The sequence below is a fragment of the Aethalodelphis obliquidens genome, unplaced genomic scaffold, assembly GCF_003676395.1.
Source record: "Aethalodelphis obliquidens isolate GAN/ISIS:26980383/991018 unplaced genomic scaffold, ASM367639v1 scaffold18, whole genome shotgun sequence".
In the NCBI taxonomy this organism is placed as follows: Eukaryota; Metazoa; Chordata; class Mammalia; order Artiodactyla; family Delphinidae; genus Aethalodelphis; species Aethalodelphis obliquidens.
In genome coordinates, this window is record NW_020837962.1 from 7,719,456 (window position 1) to 7,742,958 (window position 23,503).

Here is a 23,503-nt window from a genome sequence, read left to right on the forward strand (position 1 = left end):
ACCACCTAGATCAAGAGTTTGAACACATCAAGCACGCCAGAAATCTCCCTCCTGCCAAACTCGGCAATGTTTATTTTCCTCTCTCATCCTCCTGGTTGTCTCTCCATCATAATGCAAAAGCCTTTATGAGGTACTTATTCACAATGGCATTTTATTTTTCTTTATACAGAGGGAGAGAAACAGATGTGACACCACCTCTATATTCTCCAAGAATTTGCAACCTGACTTTGACAAGGAAGGACTCTACCTTGCTGAATCTCTCCTTCTGTGCCTGGGGCTTATGCTACAAGATGGAATGCAGGGTTCGAAGTATAAAATCAGCTCTGCCTGTGCAGAACATCTCATATGAAGCAGATGAATGTTGCTTTCATTGTGTTCCCTGCCCCCAGTGTCCATCCCCAAGCTTCTTCTAGGAGTACACGCTGGTCTTCCTTAGGATACCTTCCCTCAACAACCCACAGTGTGCATGGCCCAGTTGGGGCTGAGCCAGATGCAGCAGCGGGCAAGGGACACTGGACTTGGCCAATGAACACAGGCAGCCCCTGGCCGTAGGTGTTGGTGTAGAGATGGGAAGGGGAGTCAGCCAGTCTGGTTTGGTCCTCCATCTGACCTATGTAATCTCGAGTATGTCAGAGAACCTGCTAGCCATCAGTAATAAAATGGGGAAGATAATCCCCACATCACTGAACATAAGGCTTAATGAGATAACAAAAGTCAAATCATGAGCATGCCACGTAGCACAGCGTAAGCGCTCAATAAACTGCATGCGTCAGGATTCATGCTACATAAAAATAATCATTATATTAATTTTTATATTCAAGGGAACTCAACGGATACCCCTCTAGCCTGTGAGCTCCTTGAAGACATCACTTGAATGTGAACATTGTCTTTTTATTTCTATATTTCTAGTCTTTGACACATTGTGGGATGCTTAGGAAACATATGTTGGGCAGATAAACAAATGATGTAATCTCTATTTTTTAAATGTGATCCTGTTCTCATCTCTTCCCCCTATTTCTCTTCATTTTCTCTATAGATACATTTGTTTGCTATAAACAACGTAAATAATGTGATGATTTAGAATTCTGATCACTCCCTGTTCCCTGCGTGCCGCTGCCCAAGGAGTGGTCTGAAGCTCTCTGGAACTTAGACAGCTGGGTCCCCAGGCAGATATTCCTGTTCCCTAAGGACTAATGATAGCCAAGCATCTCAGATGGCAGAAACTTATGCTGCGAGGCTCCTGCTGCTGTGACTGTGGCACTGTGTGGCAGAAACGTACAAGAACAGAGAACTCAGGTTGTTTGGCCTGAGGCAACCCAGCACCACAGGCTCCTTGGTGGGGCTGATGGCGGACTCCAGGAGGGCTCATGCCAAGGAGTACTTCCCAGAACTTCTGCTGCCAGCGTCCTTGTCCCCATGGTGAGACACAGCTGCCCCCTGCCTCTGCAGGAGACCTTCCAACACTAGCAGCCATTGATGATCATTGCCAAGATCCATTAAATCATTAAAGGTTACAGAAAGGACTACCACATAAAGAATACGTTGAGGCTTCCCTGGTGGCGCAGTGATTAAGAATCCACCTGCCAATGCAGGGGACACAGGTTAGTGCCCTGGTCTGGGAAGATCCCACATGCCGCGGAGCAACTAAGCCCATTCACCACAACTACTGAAGCCCGCGTGCCTAGAGCCTGTGCTCTGCAACAAGAGGAGCCACCGCAATAAGAAGCCTACGCACCGCAACTAGAGGAAGCCCGTGTGCAGCAACAAAGACCCAACACAGCCAAAAATAAATAAATAAATTTATTTATTAAAAAAAAAAAGAACAGAGAACTCTGATGTGATGGGTTGAATTGTGCCCCTCCCCACAAAAGATACCTTACTATCCCAATGCCCAGTATCTCAGAATGGGACCTTATTTAGAAACAGGATCTTTACAGAGATAATCAAGTTAGAAAGAAGTTAGTAGAATGGACCCTAATCCAATATGACTGGTGTTACTTTTCAAGAGACAATTTGGACACAGAAACAGACAGGCACAGTGGGAAAATGACATGAAGACATAGCAAGAAGATGGTCATCCAACTGGAGTGATGCATCTCCAAGCCAAGGGATGCCAAAGATTGGGCATACATTATACCAGCAGCTAGCAGAGGCAAAGACAGATTCTCCCCTAGAAACTTCAGAGGAAGATGGCCCTGCTGACACCTTGATTTGACTTCTAGCTCCAGAACTGTGAGACAACAAATACGTTGATGGAGGCCACCCAGTTTTGGTATGTTGTTAAGGCTGCCCTAGGAAATGAACATACTGACTCTATGGAGTCTGAAGCTCTTTTTAACAAGAATGTCCATGTGGTTGGTTATAAACAGAGGAAAAAGCCATGTCACAAAGCCAAACCATACCTGGGTTAGGTCACTTCACAAGGTGATTCCTAAACCAGTTTCAGTGATACCGTAAAACCCTGTGTAGTGGACTCGAGGTGCTTTGACAATTCAGTGCTCCTCCCCCATTTTTCTGCATGAAAACTATGACTGATGAAATCCAAATAGCATGATGATGTGAAAGCAGGAAGAGCAGAGTCACCAACATTCTGCATGAGTCCAGGGGAAAGGTATTAAGTGGTACAGATAGGTACAGGCAGAAAAATCTCAAAAGATGCTTGCCTTTCTTAGCAGTGACAGTGGTAATACTATTGCAACTATGGGAGCCAGAGTAACTCAGCCCTTGTGGTCACCTTCTCACTACTGGGATTCATGAGTTGAGCAAATACTTTGCCTCCTCAGTAAAAGCACAATTTCAAGTTTCATAAAAGGGATGCAAAGTGGGTAATGGACTGGGAGAAATTGTAGCTAGAAGCACCTTTCAAAAATACATTTTGTTTATATTAAAACCTCATTGAAGTATCGGTTTAAAAGAAAGCTGCTAACAGGGCAAGTTTAATATGACTAACACTCCCACAACCTCAGAACATTCCATTTCCACCCACCCAAGAGATGTAATTTTAAAAACATTTTAATGCCACTAATACGGTAAGATGCTACTAATACGGTACAAATTATAGCAAGAAGACACAAACACAGTACTGAGTATTTGCCTAGCAACTCAGTAGCGAATATGATCCTTGCACTAATATGATGACAGGTTGAAAATACTTGCAATCCTCTTCACTGTCTCCCCATTAGTCCGTGTTGATGATGTTACAAACGGCGCAGTTATTCACAGATTAGTTAATCTTTGAGACTTTTCATCCTTGGTGCTAATAAATGTGCTGACTTTGCCACCTCTAGGAAGCTAAAATTCTCATTTTTTCTTTCTCAAGAAAACTCATCATGTAAAACTCATTGCAATTTGCAAAGCAACGTTGACATCGGTCAGTTAAACATGGGGTCAGTTAAACATCAGCTATTGACCTGATGGTACCCTGCCCTCCAATGCCATGATCTCCCCTCATGGATTGTTTGAAGGAGGACTAGCCTGACTGCAGTGCCATGCGTGCTGCTGGGAAGCTGCTTGCTCACAGTTATCATTCCCCCAGAGCTAAAACTTGAAGAGATTTCTGGGCAGAAAATTGTAGGTGCACCAGAAGTCTGTACAAGGAAAATCTCTAGGATCTAATCCACAAAAATGGCCCTGCTCCAAGAAATCAGACTGATGTCTCTCCCACCCCACATACCCACACCTGCTAACAGCTCATCCTTCCAAGCTGTTCTAGGAATGCAATGTTAGCAAATTGTTAGAAAGTAAGTGTTTAACTAACCAGAAGCCTGTTCTGTGGAATCAAGAGAGGTGGCATTACTTAAGCTGTACAAGGACCTACGTCATTATCCCTTGGGCTCATGAGAGGTATATAAGTGGGCTTATCAACCATGACATTGGAATGGGAATTTACAGTGGTGAATCCAAAATATGTATCAACTGTTACAAGTGAGTATTTTGGTTGGCAACGGGAAAGTGGCATTTCGAATTGTTTACACTCCCTCTGCGTTGTTCATTCTACTGCAAACATTTAAAGAAATTCAGGTATTTGCAGGGAGTCACACAGTTGATGCATTTGAGTGAAACTGGGAGGGTATATGACATCGGTTTACTGGCATATCTTATTTATTTTTAACAGACCATGTGATTCTTCTTGGTCTATGTTTTATTTTTCCATTTTTAACAAACATTTGGGTAAAGGCAATTTTTCCTTTCTACTTAACTCTCTGCAAATAATGAAAACAGCACATGTGTGACAATAAATAGCAAATGACAAACTATAGTATTCATGTTACCTAAATAAAGCAATGGTTCTCATCTTCAAAAACTTGTTTCCATGTAAGCCCAAAAGTTCATGGATTTTTATTTATTTAAAAATTTGTCTTTTAAAGAGAAGCTAGAAATCTGGATATTTACGTGAAACCTCCAGATTTTTAAAATACTGGCAAGTATTTAAGTATTTCTTTTTCAATCATTATGTGTACCAGAAAAGTGTCCCAAAGCAACACAACAGCCAAAAGTTTTCCACTTCATGACCCTCTTCTAGAGTTCTTTGGCAACCTTTGGTGCTCTACTTTTTGAAATGTTCACTAAAACTAATAACTGTGAGCATTTGAAGACCTTGGTCATCACCAAGCAATGAAGCACTTTTACTGCTGGTGTCCAAGAGAGGGGTTATGTTGCAAGGGTTCCCACTATTTTAGCCAGTACCAACTACTCCCTGTATATGAAGATCACTGCAGTCTTCACTTATACACCATAACAAGACTATCTATCTGTAGTGAGATCAGCCCCCCAGCTTCAGTCCCATTAGTCATACACTTCCAATAATGTTGACACTAGATCTTGACCACCATAGAGTTTGCCATATGCTCCCTCCTCATTTTGATGAATCTCTTGGCCTTTTCTCTCTTCTAAAATTCTCTCTTTGACTTCCCTTTTATGCTGCTATCAATGAGTCCGTCTTCTACCTCTCCCCACTTTTCATTCCCATAAGTCCGCACAATGTTTCACTGGGGGATGGCTTTATGGGTCTTAGTCATCTATACTCAGATTGCACAATAGACAAATAGAAATCTTCTTTCCAAAAGCAGGTGCACTCTGTGTATCTTTGCTTTTGAGCAGTTTCTTTATGATGTCCTGGATATGTTATTTCTTTGTATTTAGATGGCTTATATTACTTTCCTATACTCTCAGGATTTATAGGTTGATGTTTTCACCATAGTTGGAAAGATTTTGGTCATTAATCTTCAAATATTTTTCTGTCCCATTTTCTCTCTCTCCTCTATTTGGAACTCCAATTATATGTATTTAAATGTTTGATATTTCCCACAGCTCACTGAGGATTTGTTCAATTCTTTTTTAATATTTTTTCCTCTCTCTGTTCCTCGACACTATTATTCTATTCTACCTTAAAGTTTACTGATTTCTTTATTCAGCATTCTAATCTGCTCTTTACAGTTCAGATATTATACAGCTCAGTTCTAGAATTCAATTTAGTTCCTTTTTATAGTTTTCACTCCACTCCTGAGATTCCCATCAGTGAACTCTCTGTGTCCATCTTTTTCTTTAAATCCTTCAATATGTATAATAGTTATTTTTAGAATAACTTGTCTACTAATCTAAACATTTGATTCACCTTGTAGTCACTTTCTATTGACTATTTTTTCTCCTAATCAGGGGTCAGAAATAAATATTTTATGCACTGTGGGCTTTCTGGTCTCTGATAAAACTACTCGACTCTACCACTGCAGCACAAAAGTAGCCAAAGGCAACATGTAAACAAACAGAAATGGCTGTATCCCAATGAAACTTTATTTATAAAAGCTGGTGGCTGTATAGGAATGCAAGAGATTTCTGTGCATTAATTTTGTATCCTGCTACTTTATCAAATTCATTGATTAGCTCTAGTAGTTTTCTGGTAGCATCTTTAGGATGCTCTATGTATAGTATTATGTCATCTGCAAACAGTGACAGTTTTACTTCTTCTTTTCCGATTTGGATTCCTTTTATTTCTTCTTCCTTTCTGATTGCTTTGGCTAATACACTAATGATGGAAAATCTGAAAGAGCAATTAAGGAAACACTCCCACTTACCACTGCAACAAAAAGGATGAAATACCTAGGACTAAATCTACCTAAGGAGACAAAAGACCTATATGCAGAAAACTGTAAGACACTGATGAAAGAAATCAAGGATGATACAAACAGATGGAGAGGTACACCATGTTCTTGGATTGGAAGAATCAACATTGTGCAAATGACTATACTACCCAAAGCAATCTACAGATACAATGCAATCCCTATCAAACTACCAATGGCATTTTTCACAGTACTAGAACAAAAAAATTTTACAGTTTGTATGGAAACACAAAAGACCCCGAATAGCCAAAGCAATCTTGAGAAAGAAAAAAGGAGCTGGAGGAATCAGGCTCCCAGACTTCAGACTATACTACAAAGCTACAGTAATCAAGACAGCATGGTACTGCAACAAAAACAGAAATATAGATCAATGGAACAGGATAGAAAGCCCAGAGATAAACCCATGCACATCTGGTCACCTTATCTTTGACAAAGGAGGCAAGAATATACAATGGAGAAAACACAGCCTCTTCGTTAAGTGGTGCTGGGAAAACTGGACAGCTACATGTAAAAGAATGAAATTAGAACACTCCCTAACACCATACACAAAAATAAACTCAAAATGGGTTAAACACCTAAATGTAAGGCCGGACACTATAAAACTCTTAGAGGAAAACATAGGCAGAACACTCTATGACATAAATCACAGCAAGATCCTTTTTGACCCACCTCCTATGGAAATGGAAATAAAAACAAAAATAAACAAATGAGACCTAAGGAAACTTAAAAGCTTTTGCACAGCAAAGAAAACCATAGACAAGATGAAAAGACCACGCTTGGAATGGGAGAAAATACTTGTAAATGAAGCAACTGACAAAGGATTAATCTCCAAAATATACAAACAGCTCATGCAGCTCAGTATCAAGAAAACAAATAACCCAATCCAAAAATGGGCAGAAGAACTAAACAGACATTTCTCCAAAGAAGACATACAGATTGCCAACAAACACATGAAAAGATGCTCAACATCATTAATCATTAGAGAAATGCAAATCAAAACTACAATGAGGTATCACCTCACATGGGTCAGAATGGCCATCATCAAATAATCTACAAACAATAAATGCTGGAGAGGGTGTGGAGAAAAGGGAACCCTGCTACACTGTGGTGGGAATGTAAATTGATACAGCCACTATGGAGAACAGTATGGAGGTTCCTTAAAAAACTAAAAATAGAACTACCATATGACCCAGCAATCCCACTATTGGGTATATACCCTAAGAAAACCATAATTCAAACAGAGACATGTACCACAATGTTCACTGCAGCACAATTTACAATAGCTAGGACATAGAAACGACCCAAGTGTCCACTGACAGATGAATGGATAACGAAGATGTGGCACATATATACAATGGAATATTACTCAGCCATAAAAAGAAATGAAATTGAGTTATTTGTAGTGAGGTGGATGGACCGAGAATCTGTCATACAGAGTGAAGTAAGTCAGAAAGAGAAAAACCAATACCATACGCTAACACATACGTACGGAATCTAAAAGAAAAAAAAAAGTTCTGAAGAACCTAGGGGCAGGACAGGAATAAGGACGCAGACATAGAGAATGGACATGGGAAGGGAGAAGGGTAAGCTGGGACGAAGTGAGAGAGTGGCATGGACATATATACACTACCAAATGTAAAACAGATAGCTAGTGGGAAGCAGCCGCATAGCACAGGGAGATCAGCTCAGTGCTCTGTGACCACCTAGAGGGGTGGGATAGGGAGGGTGGGAGGGAGACGTAAGAGGGAGGGGATATGGGGATATAAGTATATGTATAGCTGATTCACTTTATTATACAGCAGAAACTAATACAACAATGAAAAGCAATTATACTCCAATAAAGATGTTAAAAAAAAAAAAAAAGCTGGTGGCTGTCCCACAGGCTGTAGTTTGCCAATCCCTGACTTAGATAATTGTTCGATTTTTTCTCTTCTACACATAACTAGTGTAGTTTTTGTTTGATGGTGGACATTTTAACTGACACATTTTAGGGGGTCTGAATTATGTTTTCTATCCTTTAAATTACAGTTCAGATTTTTTTTCTGGAAGCACTTAAATAATTGGTATATGCTCTTGACCCCTTCAAGTTCATTTTTATGATTTGTTAGGGCAAGTCTACTTTGGATTTGTATATAGTCCTAAGGCACGGCTCTTACTACAGGGCTGGGATTGGCTAACATTTTCAAAAAAGACGAGATAACGAAAATTTTAGGCTTTGCAGATGACATGCAATCTCAGTCACCTATTCTTACTTTTTAACCCTTTAAAAACATTTAGAAAATATTCTTAGACCATGGGCTATGCAAAAACAATCCACATGCCAGATTTGGCCTGTGAGGCATAGTTAGCTGACCCCTGCTCTAAGACATGCTCCTTACCCCTAAAGGATGATCTTTCTGGAGTCTCAGCTGAATGCCCATAGCACCCAGTATCTCCATCCGGGCCACATTACTGTAGTTACTCCTCTCTGCTAGGTCTCTTGGAGCCTGGCCCTACACGTACATGGCTTAGCCTTCAGCCAAGGAAGTGGGGCGTGAGACTTCTGTCTCCTACACAGCTCTGCCCTCTCCAGTGTCCTGTTCCATAAATTTCAGCCACATTGTCATTCCCAACTCTTGTTCTCTGTCTCTTTAGCTCAGGGAACTTTCTGCCCTCTACTTGGGCTCCACTTCCCTGAAGCTATGGCTGAGATATTTCCCCCAGGCCAAGGGCTGGGTCAAGCACGAGCTTCATCTCACATGTATCTATTCTCTTAAGGGTCAGAACTCTATGCTACCTAGAGCCCAATGTCTGAAAACTTGTATTTCATATATTTTGCCCAGTTTTAAAGTTATTACAGAAGAAATCATTGTTTCATGGCCAAAATCAGAGGATCCCCTGGTACACTATGATATCTAGTTCTAGGGCAGCTCTCTGGGTTATACGTTATCATTTGGGTGAAATTAGGTACTGGTCCTCATACTCCTTTCACTACATTAATAATAAAAAGTAATATTCAACTAGTATTTTCAAACATTTATTTAGTTCCTATTATGTTATAGGCATTACAGAACAGAGCAGTAAGCAAGATGAACTCCAGGGGATTACACATAAAGGTAGCAGGACTGTAGGAAAGAGAAACCACAAATAAGTAAACAGATAAATACATTAGACAATTACAGATTATAGGTAAGTGTAAAGGAGGTGATAAGCATGGTGACCAAAAAAACAGTAAGAGTAGCATTAATTAAGCTTTTGAAGGGTCATCCTGTCCCAAAAGAGTAAATGGAATGTTGAGTGATCGTAATTAGTTGTCCAAACCAGGACTTTAGTGGGAAGGATGGAAGTACTTTTCATAATCACACCAGAACAACAGTTGTAACTGGGACTGTTCCAGGAAACCCAAAATATATATTCACCCTGAAAGGGAACAAGAACTGGAAAGCAGGTCAACTTCTTTGAAAGCTCTGGGGGAAATCTGGATGAGAAATCATGGTGGCCTCAAACTATGTTTGTGAAAATGGATTTGGAGAGGAAATGACAGATTTGAGAGACAGTATGCATCTCAAATCTAAAGGAGGTTGTAGAGGTGAGGAAAATGTAGGAGTCAAGAGTGACACCTTGGTTTTTTGGCCCCAGCAAATGAATCCAGATCTCTTACAAGGAGACAGAAGAAGCAAAAAAACCAGATCGATGGATATTTGTGGAAAAGAGAGACGATGAGTGTGGATTTGGGTATATTGAGTTTAAGATGTTTAGGTAAATTTAAGTTGAAATAAACAGTAGTCTTTTGGTTATTAAAACCCAGAACTCAGGCAAGATTTCAAAGCTAGGGGAGGGGGGATATCCTTTAAAAGATCTGTCCCAGTCTCGGCATCTAGGATGAGGAATAACGTCCTCCTCTGAGCTCTCATAGCACCTCATTTCATACCTACCAAATAGCATTTGCTTCTGTCTTGCTTTATCATTACTTATGTCCACATTTCATACCTTCTAGAAGACTGCATAGCCCTTAAAGGCAGGATACCTACTTATTTTGCCTTAAACGTAAGAGAGCTACTTTCCTGGTGGTGTATATAGCAGATGCTCAATAGAAGCTTTTAGAATAATGTCATTGCTCTATGATGCTAAAGAACCAACAGTTCTTAGAATGGCAGCTTTAGGGTAGCAGCAGAGAACCCAAGCTTGTGTAGAACCTATGGTGTGTTAAACCACATGGGACTTACATTTTCATGCTCAGGGTGAGGATGTGCCCATGAAGGGCTAGCCTGCTTATGAGGAGCTCATTTCTCTTAATGGCAAATGTAGCCAGAGGAAAATGTGACAACATGTACTAAAGACTTTCCAAATTCAGACCTGAGTCCTGCTCGCTGGTTCATGAACCCTCCCAACCACAGTCTTTTCAACTCTGTTTTTTGTTGACCTTAATCAATTTGGTGTCTGTAGAGTTAGGTTCCAATTTCCCAATCTGCACCACCTGACTAGCTGAGGGGAGAAAACGGCTAAGTCTCAAATTTTTAGTTTGAGGCAACTTTGGGGAAATATTCTGAGCGTGATGCTCTTGGCTATTTAGAAAATTATGCTTCCTAGGGCTGTATTCCCAAATCACTTTATGCAAAGGGAGATGGCTCTACTTTAGAATATTTAGGAGCAAATAAGCAAAACCAGGTTAATCAAAACCACTTAAACTTTAACTCAGTTATCTTGAAAACCATCCTAGGTTTAATTCAGACATCTAAAACATGCCTTTGGCTTAAATGTGTCAAACCATAAATGCAATAAAGATCAAGGGTGTACAAACACCGAGAATCACACTGTAAAAATTGCCAAAAATATTTAATCTCTAAGTTATTCTCAGCAGTATACTCTGTGAGTGTTCATACCCATGTATGCATGCGCTGCATCTTAGACAGAGAAGCTTTCAGAAATCACGACTCCAAGCTTTCCTATCCAGGAAGCTTTCTATATTCTTAACCTCAACCTGTAAATTAGAAATCACAATGGAGCAAACTGTAGCAGCAAATGCTTTGGTCTCCTCACGTGCCAGAAGGACATTGTCCTGTCAAAGTCAAGGGCCCCAATTACCCTGTCAGCTCAACGCAAGTTGCCCAACTGTTGGGAAATGTAATATGAATGAAAGATCAAGCTGCGGTTGCTTTAGAATCTACTCAGTAATCCAAGACTTCCTTCAAGAATAGCAGTGACGTGTCTATCTGAGGTGTTGTACACTCAGGTAACACAGAAGGAGCCTAGGAGCCTAGGAAATAACCTTTGCCCTCCTGGAGAGTGCTTTTTTTCATATCTAATTTTAAATCACATATCAATAGGGCACAAAGATCAGAGGTACCCAAACACATCAGAATCAACTATACCATTTTGGGTTTGTTTAGTAGTAATGTCTTGGACCCTCACAGGACATGTGTATGAATCTGCCATGGTTCCCAGAACACAATGCCACAGCCTAGGTGACTTAAACACTAGAGATTCACTTTTTCACAGTTCTGGGGGCCAAGAGACTGAGATCAACGTGTCAGCCAGGTGGGTTTCTTCTGAGGCCTATTCTCTTGACTAGAAGATGGCCATCTTCTCCCTGTGTCTTCATATGGTCTTCCCTCTGTGTGTGTCTGTGTTCTAATCTCTTCTTCTCATAAGGACACAGGTCATATTGGATTAGGGCTCATCCATATGACCTCATTTTAACTCAATTACCTCTTTAAAGCCTCTGTCTCCAAATACTGTCACCTTCTGAGGAACTAGGGGTTGGGACTTCAACATATGAATTTGAGTGGACACGTCCATAATGACATGATAATTTAGTATCTCTAGGGTGAGGCTATGACATCAAAATGTTTTACCAACTAAGTTTGAGAAAAATGGCACTTTAAAAAAAATTTATTGGAGTATAGTTGATTTATAAAGTTGTCTTAGTTTCTGCTGTATAGCAAAGTGAATCAGTTATACATATATCCACTCTTCTTTTTTTTGCATTATTTTACCATATAGGTCATTACAGAGTATTGAGTAGAGTTCCCTGTGCTATAGGTCTTTATTAGTTATCTATTTTATATATAGTAGTGTGTATATGTCAGTCCCAATCTCCCAACTTATCCCTCCCCCCAATAGCACTTTTAATTAATATTCTAGGTGGCCTTTGGAGTATACTCTGAGAAGCATTAACTAAGTGGCATGTGATGACCTCAGATCACCCTTCCTTTATCTGCAGGGATCTGGTTAACTCCTTGTGACTGAAAGAGAGAATATCTTACTTGTGCAGAGAAGGAAAGGGCTCTGACATGCCTCCCAGGCTCATGGTGACTCAACAGAATGAACAAATGTAGATAAAACATCTAGCCCTGTGTATGACATAAACCAGTAGTTTCCTGCCCTTGGCCTGCCAATTCCAAAAGGTAGTGCCGATCCACAGAGGCATCAGGGAAGCATTTTGAAAACGATACAAGAGTTGGCTTTTAACAAATCTTTAACCAAACTCTTGGCTCTGCAGTTCTCCCAAGTTTAGCACATTTCCCCCATGTATGACTAAAGATTCTTTGATCACAGGCAGAAGGAATGAGATCTGACCAACTTTAAGCAGAAAAAGAGATCAGCATAAGGATATGAGATAGCTCCAGGGAGGGCTGGATAAACAGGCTTAAATATCAAAAGAGGAACCAGTGTGGATCTAGAAGGCTAGCCCTAGGAATTGTCTCTCACTCAGTCTTCCCAGGATATCAGCATTGAAATGAATCAACTCCAGCTTGTTATCATATTTTTCCCCTATTGTTTATCACTGCATTCAGCATCTGGCATGGTTTAAATGAGCGTGTTCCCCTAAAATTCATATACTGAAATCTTAATGCCCAGTGTGATCGTATTGGGAGGTGGGGCCTTTGGAAGGTGATTAGGTCATGAGGGTGGGGCCCCCATGAATGGAATTAGTGCCCTCATAAAAGAGACCCCAGAGAGATCCCTTGCTCCTTCCACTATGTGAGGATATAATGACAAGTCTACCCCTCACCAAATATGCTGGCACCCTGCCCTCAAACTTCCAGCCTCCACAATTTATGAGAAATAAATTTCTGTTGTTGATAAGCCACCCCGTCTATGGTATTTTGTTATAACAGCCTGAATGGACTAAGACCACATCAAAGTCTCAGGAGAGAGAATCCCATTGACCTGCCTTGGCCGTATCTACATCCCTTGGCTTGTTTATTGCCTCTCCAAGAATGAACACACGAGGGAAGATAACTAACCCCAAAAGGACAACAGAATGCTGCTCCCTGAGGGTAGGGATGTTTGCTGCCTACCAACAATAAACAAGCATGTGTCCACTACACCTGCTATGTACCTGCAAACATGCACAGTCTGAATAGGGGCTCTCTTGGGCCATGAAGGAGTGTAGGAGATCTTGTTGTCTGAATGCAACTTGCCTCTTTCTGCCCCCAAGTTGAGGAAACTACACAATGTCTTATTTATCTGCTTCGTGCCCCATTCCCCTTCCCTAGCAAGGCTTTTTTTTCCTTCTGGAATGGTATTTAGATCCCAGAAGAACACAGCAGGAGGATAAGTCCTCACTGAGGCATCAGTCATAGAAATGAGGAGTGCCGATGACAAATTGAAATGTCAGCATTATTAGCAGTTCTGCTTGGAAGCTGTTTGATACTAATTTAATGATAAAACAAGAAATAGGACAGATTTGCCCTGGAAAGGGGGATGCTGACTTGGGAAAATGGGCTAAAAATAAAGCAAGGGAAAGGGAGAATAAATATTAGGCCAAGTGTCCTAAATGCAATAACTTTGGAGTCTTCCCCAGAGGAAGCATTGAAACGCCTGGGGAGACGCAAAGGAGGACAGGTGGATTAGCATGCACGTGAGTTCCAGTATCCAGCATCTAAGATGTAGGGAGGGCTACCTGTACATCTCTTTATGTAACCGTGCTGCACGATGAAGTTGGGGGAATTAATATCTGTTAACTAGTCGGCTGGTTTCATGATCCATTCCCTTCAAGCTCATCCATTAATGGCCTTGTGAATGTTGGGCAACCCATGAGATCTGTAAGGAAGAGTGTGCAATGCAAGGTCTTGTGAAGACAACATTCTTTTAAACATTTTTTAATGTATTTATGAGTTTCTTATTTTAGTAGGGAAGCTGCCCTTAGAGATTTTTCTGGTGGTCTGAGTTTCTGTTGATTCTGTAAGTAGAAAGCTAACTACTTTGGGATAAACTCCCTTTGGTTGGGGAAAATCACTAAGATGGGACCATTAGTTTTGTAAGATTAAAGGAGGCATCAATCTCTTTTTCTTTTTTCTTTTTTTTTTGTCTTGTGTGTGTGCGCCCGAATGTACATGGTACCTGCAAAGAACTAGGCAGGGGTGTTGATGGCGAGTCCTCTAAGTACCATTCACAGTGGATTTCTGTTACTTCCTGAGTATTCAGCAAACCTTTGCGAATGACCAAAGCCTGACTTTAGCAGAGTTTTTGTGATATTAACACAGAGGACAATGTTCATGCCTCCAGAGAACTGGTTCTGAAGACAGAACAATCTAGACAAGTTACTAGATATTTCTTAAGAGAATGTTCTGGAGCAGCTGAACAACAGTTTGCAGAGACTAAGCCCCTTGATATATATGCAGACAATGTCACCTTCAATGTGGAGTTCCAGAACTTACTTGCTGGGGGATCCTGAGAAAAAGGATAAATTTGTTCTTCCGTTCTATACTGCTGGGTTGACACATAAAAATAAGCATAATTTTATTTTGTGTTTCAGGGCCTTATATCAGCTCTCTAAACTGTAGAAGCCATCTCACTTGGGAATAGGACAAGGTAGTTCATTGGAAGCCTCTGAAAGGAAGGAATCACTTTTAAAGTGATACGGAGGTTTCTTAAATCTTTCTCTTTAATGTAAAATATATTAATGTGCATTAATTTGTTGATCTTTGATGTGAGTCTAAGGCCTTTTCTTTGAGTGTTGATTGAAATTCCTCATCATCTTTCCCACACAAACTTCATCCACTTTTCACAGTCTCCAGTAGAAGTCAGCCAACTGTGGCCCAGGGGCCAAACGTGGCCCACCACTTGTTCTTATAAATAAAGTTTATTAGAACACAGCCTTGCACATTCATTTTGTCTATGGCTGTTTAAGTGCAACAAAGGCAACGCTGAACAGTTGAAGTAGAAACTACATGGCTGTGAAGCCTAAAATAGTCATTATCTGGCCCTTTACAGAAAAAGTTTGCCAACCTCTGATCTATACTATCAGTTTTGGTTTTGTTTAATGTAGAGGAAGAATTCCAAGATGTATCTGAAAGATTCTGAGTGCAGAATCTCTCCGGATTTCTGAGGGTTCTTTTTCTGCTAACATGTTACCATCCTCTCACTCACAGCTAATCCAAAAAATTTTTGAGCCTTGTTTTCACAGAATGTTTCCAAAGCATTAACTTAGTTTTCAGAGAAACAGCTCTTTTTCTTATTGTACTCATTTTTCACCAGTTTACATAATATTCCACTAAATAATGTAATTACAATAACAAGTGCAGCTGGCAGAAGCAGGTCTGGGAATAAATACAACTGACTCTTGGCAAGCAGACACCTTGACAAGTGAAGAGAAAGGTAAGTTTGCACAAAGCAGTCACTTCACAGGATGCACAGGCATCTGTCAATATGTTTTATAAAGGGACTGGATGGTGTGTGTTAATCTGGCAGGTTTGATAAGTGGAGGCCGATTAGGTAAATTTTTTCCATCCATGTCCCTTTACAAAGCATCTCTCATTTCAGGAATTTACCAGTTTCCCATGTACCAATTTGTCATGGTTATTTGACAAATGCTCATCTTCTCCACGAGCCTGTAAGGTTTAGGAGAATGGGAACAGGGCAGGTTTTGGTATACCATTCTGTCTCCACTCCTTGGCACAGTGATCGGCATATGGTCTGTGATCAAAAAACACTTCTCAAATAATAACCGAATGGAAGCAGGCACTCTTACAATGTGCCAGCCTAAAACTGTAATACAAAGACCATGAATCTTGTGAGGTCATATCAAGGCGTAGGGGGCTAACATTTCCTTCCCTGTTGTCCTAAGATCCATTGAGGAAGGGCTGGGCTTTAGCAGGGTCGGGGGAAGTGAGGCAGGGGAAAGGTAGCTCTGATTCTGATAGCTCACTTGCCCAGGTGGTTGGGAAGTTCCATTTTCAGATACCCAGATGAAGGCAATGGGTTTAAGCCAAGAGGATCATTAGCAATTTGCCTTCTGCAATCCATACCACTCTTGTATCTAGCAGAAACTTGCTTCTAACTGGCAAATTAAATATTGATAATACAGATCTGCTCTACAACGTCTTTCACAAGGCTGGCACCATAATTTCAGTGTTTCTAAAACTTCAGTCATTTGCATTCCAGTGTCATGTTTTTGTCATAACTGCAGGCAATCTGTAACATTATGTAGTTAATATTTATCTTTAAAGCAACTCATTTTTAACCTAAATAGATGTACTTGCCGAGGAAACTTCGTGTTGCCACTGCAAACGGAAGACCAGTATCAGTAGTCATAAGTTAATGGAAAAAAATTAATACCTAACATTGTTAAGAACCTTTTCTATACCAGACACCATTCTAAGACACTAATGCACCTCATTTGCATTCATTATTTTAATCGTTGTTTGCTTGCACACACACACACAACTTATTAAATGCGTACAGTTAATATCTCCATTAAAAAGGGAGGAATTGGAGGCACAGAAGATTTAAGTAACGTGCACAAGTACTAAATTGCAGAGTCTAGATTTTTATCTCAGTAGGCCTAGCTCCAGGCCCCTACTTCTTAACTACTATATTTTGCAAACAGTGTTTTCAAAGTCTAAATAGATGCTTTGGCTGCTGCAGGCTTTAAGCCTGAGGCACGCTCCATTTCTGTTAAAAAGAGAGCTTAGAAATTGGTAGAGACTTGTTAAAGATACTTTCATTTAAACTGAGAGTTTCTCATTGACATAAAAAGGATTGGGAGAGAATTGAAAAGGGAATAACTTTCTAAGTGATTCACCCTTTCCTATTGACTTGATGTTCACCACCTGCAGGCTGTATCACACCGGTTAGGTGTCTTGCATTTTGGGAAACGCTGAGCTACAAGTGGGATATAGCACACCCATATTCCAGGATCCTTTGCTCAGCTCTGGTCTCCAAGTTTGGAGAGTATAGTGGACATCCTTGGGGATATTTTCTTGCTGGCAATGGCTCTCTTCCTCTGATTATCCAGTCCTCCCCCAATAGTTGGCCCTGGGTGAACAGGTTTATTTATACTGCTTCCCTTAACATAGCTGATTGGACCAGAGTGAGCAACTGACCCAGGGTTGGGCCCATCAGACTCCTTTTCCAGGGAATCTGTAATCAGGATTCATTAAGTTAGTCCCTCTTCCTGCTGGAATGAATGCAGCATAAATCTTAGGGGCTGGAAAGTGCCATGTGCATAAAGAAGGCAAAGAGAGCCTTTAAAAAGCAAAACAGAACAGGGTGGACACACAGGGATAAACAAAGAGAAAAGGTAGGAAAAGGCTGCCTGAGTTCCAACAGCTTTCAGATTCTAAGCTCTGGTCCTTGAGAGACCTGGTTGTGTGACTTTTCTGCTTAGGCTGGCCCAAGTCCGTCTCTATGATTTGCTAACCAAGTGAGAGGCAGTTTTCTTCCGAAGACACCACCACGCCATCAGCTAAGGAAACTGCCCTCTGAATTATTTTTTAGTGTGTGGGTAGGGGTGGGGACAGATAGACCCTGATTGTCTGTATTTTCTGGCCTGCTATTCCTAGTGGGAAGAGGAACGAGAACCACCGGGGAGAGTGCCATATCAACGACGGAGAACATTGCTGATGATGAGGCATACACTTTTTTGGGAACTACTTTATGGAAGTCATTTAATCCAATCAACAATCCTCTGAGAAAGTCTCGCCATTTTGCACACAGGGGAACCCAAGCCTTGAGAGACACAAACCTAAGCCCATAACCAGAGCTGCTAGACCACCCCTAACCACTCCTCACACTATGCTGCCTCTTACGGTATCCATCTGCCATATTACTGATAAGGATTTCGGTCCACAGACAGATTCTGACACACCTGGGAGCCAAGCCTTTGCCTGCTTGGTAGTGCTCTGACAGTTTGTGAAACAGCCCCCAAATCCAACATCTGATAGCCACAGCACACAAGATCCCTTTGTAACCAAATATTTTATATGAATGCAAATAAAAGTGATCATTTGATCTCTTGCCCCATGACCATACAATCTTTCCAGCTGGGAGACTGATGAGGGAGACAGACAGGTACTCAGGTCATGTGATTTCTCTTAGTTGTTTATTTGTCCATTTGTTGGTTTCAGGTGCCGGACAGGTAAATGCTGATGGTGGGTTATGCTAACTGCACAGCTGGCACTGTTGGCAGCAACCCTGGGACAAGCTGGTAAATGCAGCCCATAGTGTCAGGAGCACTTCTAACATACAGATTTCATGGTGAGCTCTTGTGGACCACCTCCCCAAGGGAATCTAGCAACATTTTGAAATATAAGCTAGGAGAAGGCTTAGCCTATTCTAGACTGACAAAATTTAGGATGGAGGAATGAACAGGTTTTCCATTCTATCGTTTGCTCATTGGCAACATGAGTAATTCCAATAGTCTTCTGAGAAGGGTGAGTCATCATTAGGAGTGACTGGCTGGTGCCCTTCTCTTGGGACGAGTGGGGGCCAGAAAGCTCATGGACAGTGGTATCTCTGGGGCTGAGCCATGTCCTAGAGTGAAGTCTTCTGTCTGCTGCTGACACCTGATGCTAAGGGAAAATTAGCAAAAATGGCATCCAGGATGGTTCCAAAGAACATAAGGCAAAATACAAAGAGCGTGCCAAGCTGGATAGAAAAGTCGGTTAGGATGGGGAGAGGTGATCCCTGAGAAACGAAGTGGGCAGAGAAAGCATCTATTTCAGATTCCACCAGCCAGAGCTGAGGCACTTGCTGAGGCTGTATATGTAGTTCCTGCAGTCTTATATGCGGATGAAAGGGAGCAATTAAAGGAGTTGACAGGAAACCAACACCATGAGTGACACAAAGGACCCATGTGGATTCCTTTCATGGCCGACTCTATTGGGAAACTCCACCAAAGACATTCTCCTTTTCCTCCTGTTTAAGCAAATCCTATTTTCTTGCAGTGACCATGTACCTGTCCCTGGGGATGGATCATGGTTGCTGTGGCCAATAACTAAGATCCCAGGTCACTCTGGTAGTGATTGGTGTAGAGATTGGTCAATGAGATGAAAGAGAATGTCTGCAGAGAAGGCTTCTGGGAATGATTTTCCTCCAATCAAACGCAAAAGCTCTGAGAAAAATGCTCCTCTTCCCTTTCCCTCCTGATTAGAATGTTGTCTTGAGAACAAGTGATGCTTCTTCTTCCTCTTGGAAGAAGGAAAGAAAGGCCAAGACAGGCACAAAGATTCCAAACCACTGCCTGATACCCCAAACCCACTGAATCAACCCTGAAACTAGGAGGTGATCAAATATTTTTAGCTTTTAAATAATGCTTAGCTTTCCTATAACTTGTAGACAGTAACATTCTAACTGAAAAAAAAAAAACTGATATAATTTTCAAAGTGTTTCTCAGGGTGTGTTCTGCATCCCCAAATGTTCTGTGATCAAATGAGTTTGCAAAAAATTGTGTATTACTGCCATCTCTCTGTTTTTCACTTTTGTGTATTAAAGGCTCTGAGAAGTACTGCAATTGAATAAGTTTGACTTTCTTTAACATTGCATTTCCTAAAATGAACTAGGCAGAGAATATTTTTAAGACTTTGTAATATCTTTTAGAATAAGTACCTCACAGAGTCCATTTTGGAAAAATTAATTTAGAATTTGTGAGAAAAAGAAGGAGAGCAGAGGAGAGGGTTTTGGATGTGCCAAGCCCTACACGTGTCCACACGCATAAAACATGGATGAGCAGCTCTATCTTTCTGCATTATCTGCTGTTTCCAGGAGGCCAAGAAAAAGGGGTACATTGTATAGCCATCCACTTGTCTCCCTGAAATCTGACAACATAACAGAATGTGAGGGAATATAAACTTGGCAACATGGTCGTGGTCCAATCATCCTGGAGAGCAAATCTGGAAATGCAGTCTGCTGTATTTAAAACATGTTTTAAGAAGTGTGGCTGGCAGGTGGACACTCTTCAACGATGTTGGTAAGTAAACAACTATCTAATTTTCTCCCACTGTCTCTTTTTCTAAGAAAAAAAAAATAGTGCATTTCATTGAAATAGGCAGGTATTTCAGATGAGAACCGGGTTTCTTTGGGAACCCCCCAAAACTATGTCTCCCTAAAAAAAAAAAAAAGCCATCACCTTCATCAAGGAAGTTTTCTTCTCAGGTAGTAGGAGGGCAGAGAATAAACACAAGACAGGAATAAAAGGAGGGGAGGGACCGGGTAGGGAGGAAAAGAAAGAGAAAGAAAACAGAAAAGGAGAAGATGGTGAAAATATCCATAGGTGAGGCACAGCTGTCAAAGATGAGCCAGAGTCTAATAATGTTAGGTGTCTCCCAGGAGGGAACTGGATGCCTAAGATTCAAATAGGAAGGGGAATCTTCACTGCATTCCCTTGGGCATCATTTAAATTTCGAACCACATAAATGTGTATTGCATCGATTGAAATGTATCTATCGATTCAAAACATAAATTACTTTAAAATGTAAAAACAGGCTACAACAGCAACAACAAAGCTACAGTCCATGATATTAGGGATGGTCTTATACGGACTATTGAAGCCCCATGTTAAACTATGTGACCCATCGTATCAAATCACGTTAAACTATATGACCCATCGTATCAAATCACAGTTTGAATTTACTTAACAGAGTTGGGGGGGGTCCATTCTCGTTCCTAAACCACACCCCTGTTGACAATGTCCCCATCAGTGTGAAATAATAAACCCCTCAGACTGCACACAAGCACTTCATTACCTCCCGTGTCCTTAATTTGCCAGGCGAGTCTCATTTGCCGAAGAGATTTCAATTTTATCTTAATTCTGAGGAATGTATCAGGGCCTTCCGGAGACAAGCAGCACACATTCCTCTTTATCTAGCTCTGACCTAGTTCTGGCCACATCGTCCCCATCCAAACAGGAAGAGAAATCTGAAGTTGCAATACATTATTTACTAGGATGAACCAGTAATTCAGACCGAGGGAAAAGCAATAAGAGACCTCAGGAAAGCTTAAAACATCTTGAAGGCTATTTCATGAAGGAGTCACAACTAATGCAGGCACAGGTACTTAGGAGTGAAGTGGGGAGAGATGAGAGAGGGCCGTGCTGGGATACCACATACAATACATATCCATAAACGAAGAAGGAAGCCTCAACCCACTAGTTCTCGGTTCCGCACAACTAGATTTTGTTGTTTGTTTTACATAAGGATTTAACACACCTGATGCAAAAAGCCATTGGAAAATGGAAATAATCTGCAAATCACTGTCATCTCGAGACTGGCATGAAGTAAAGGCTCTGAAAAGTTTGCATAAATGATATTAGAAACGTTTAATAAACTATGCGGATGTATTAAATCTCTTTGAGCACAAGGGTCCCTCAACCCCAAACCTGACTGTTATGATTTTAAAAGTAGCAGAATCCTTTAGTTTTTTATAACAACATGGAGACACGACTATAAGGCACCCTGTCCGGTAAAAATTGCCAATTTCCATCAGTGACATTAAAGGCAGGCCAGTTATGACTTCACATTTATCCATCCAAAACATGATGCTTTTTAAAAAAAATACAAATGGCGGCGGCGGCAGGGAGGCAATCCAGATATTTCGTAAAATACCATATCCATGCCAAGAAGGATCTCAACCAACCGTGACACCTTCACAGCAGAATGAAGCCACCAAGCTGCAGTTATAAGCAAACGGTTCTCTCCTCATCTAGGCAACACTGTTTACATCTAATGTACTTCAGCACTGAGAGAGTTTTGTTTTTAGGAAGGTAAATAACACGTGAGGTTTAAAATTCTGTCTCCTTCCCCTAGATACACAAAGGCCACTAAAACTAAGAGGTCTGTGAAGGACTCAAATTCTCCTAGAAAATGCCCTTGACTTACTAGTGGATCACCCAACCCAGTTAACAGCAAGAGAGCATTTGAGCCACTCAGCAAAGAGACTGGTACTCACATTAAAAAAGCAGCAAGGCATCCTTCTCACCTTTGTTATCACTTAGACCTCGTGTCGTACATAAAAAGAGTACAATGATGTCAAACAACTTCCAGAAGAGAAGTATTTATTGCTGAATCTAAATCAAAAAATCCATATCTACTATAATGGCACTTCAAAAGAAGATATACTGTATTTACCAGCTCAATCAATACTAAATTAGCTGGGATAAATATTTTCAACTCAACCAGTCTTAAGATGAAGCCCGCTATTTAGAATCCTGCATCTGGGGAGAGACAGGGAAATTTTTGCTTATCACACAGAAATGAGAACCAGGAAGTATTTTACAAGCAGACACACCTACCCTTAGCTGCTCTCTTTCACAATTCATCTGTTGTCTTGAAACCTACAAAGAAAAGAAAAAGAGGCGGGGGAAGTCAGAAGGTTCTGCATGAAAACAGCATGAAAGAAAATGGAAAATTACTTCTAATCACTTGGCTCAAAGCAGACCCAGAATTAATTAATTATGTATTTAATGTTTTCTTTAGGTCCAAATAGCCTCTGCTTCTCTTGGAGTTTCAACTGTGTGATCTAGAAACACAACTAAGATGAGCCAGAGTCTGGAAGGTGGGTGAGGAGAGGGATGCAGTAGAGGGTGTGGGAGGTAAAAGCTGCCCAGGGGGAAGGCTTCCCTCTTGCCCTAACAGGTGCAGGCATTCTTCCCAGAAGGCCCACTCAAAATAGTTAAGAATAAACACTGGACATTACACAGCATCTTCGCCGATGCCAGCGTCCAACAGTATCACCTACACGCCTTGGCAAATGCGTTGCATTGTATGGTCCAGTTCTAATCAGATAGCAGTATGCCTCCATAGGACTGTGTTGGGGAGAATTCTCAGGTCAGTGCTCATATCAGAGAAAGAAACTCTGATCAAGTTGTGATATCTCCCACAAGCTCAAAAAGAAAAATAGATTAGTGATACTTATGCCATGCATTGATTATCCTTGCCCTATCAAAATGTGCTTCTTAAAATCAAGGATGAGTCTTTAGAATGACCATATAATTTACTGTCCGAACAGGAAAAAAAAATATGTGAGTTAAAGGAGTGGGTGGGATAGTAGGAATGATTACACCGGGCACAGCAGATGCAAAGTGGGAGTGACAAGGCAAACTGGGACCTGTGGTCACTCTACCTCCAGGAGGACTAGCTGACTCCACCTTCAACTCAAACAGCTAAGCCAAAATGAAATTTAGG

The 23,503-nt window shown here is 41.0% G+C and overlaps 1 protein-coding gene across 11 annotated transcripts in view; it reads right to left on the minus strand.

Moving 5' to 3' along the window:
- The window catches only part of RBFOX1 (RNA binding fox-1 homolog 1), a 2,175,109-nt gene that overhangs the window by 596,143 nt on the left and 1,555,463 nt on the right, over positions 1–23,503 (minus strand). For all 11 annotated transcript variants that reach the window (XM_027117455.1, XM_027117451.1, XM_027117457.1 and 8 more), the window contains exon 7: positions 22,612–22,653. In XM_027117455.1, the coding sequence (XP_026973256.1) occupies positions 22,612–22,653 (42 nt within the window). The remainder of the gene's footprint in view (positions 1–22,611; positions 22,654–23,503) is intronic.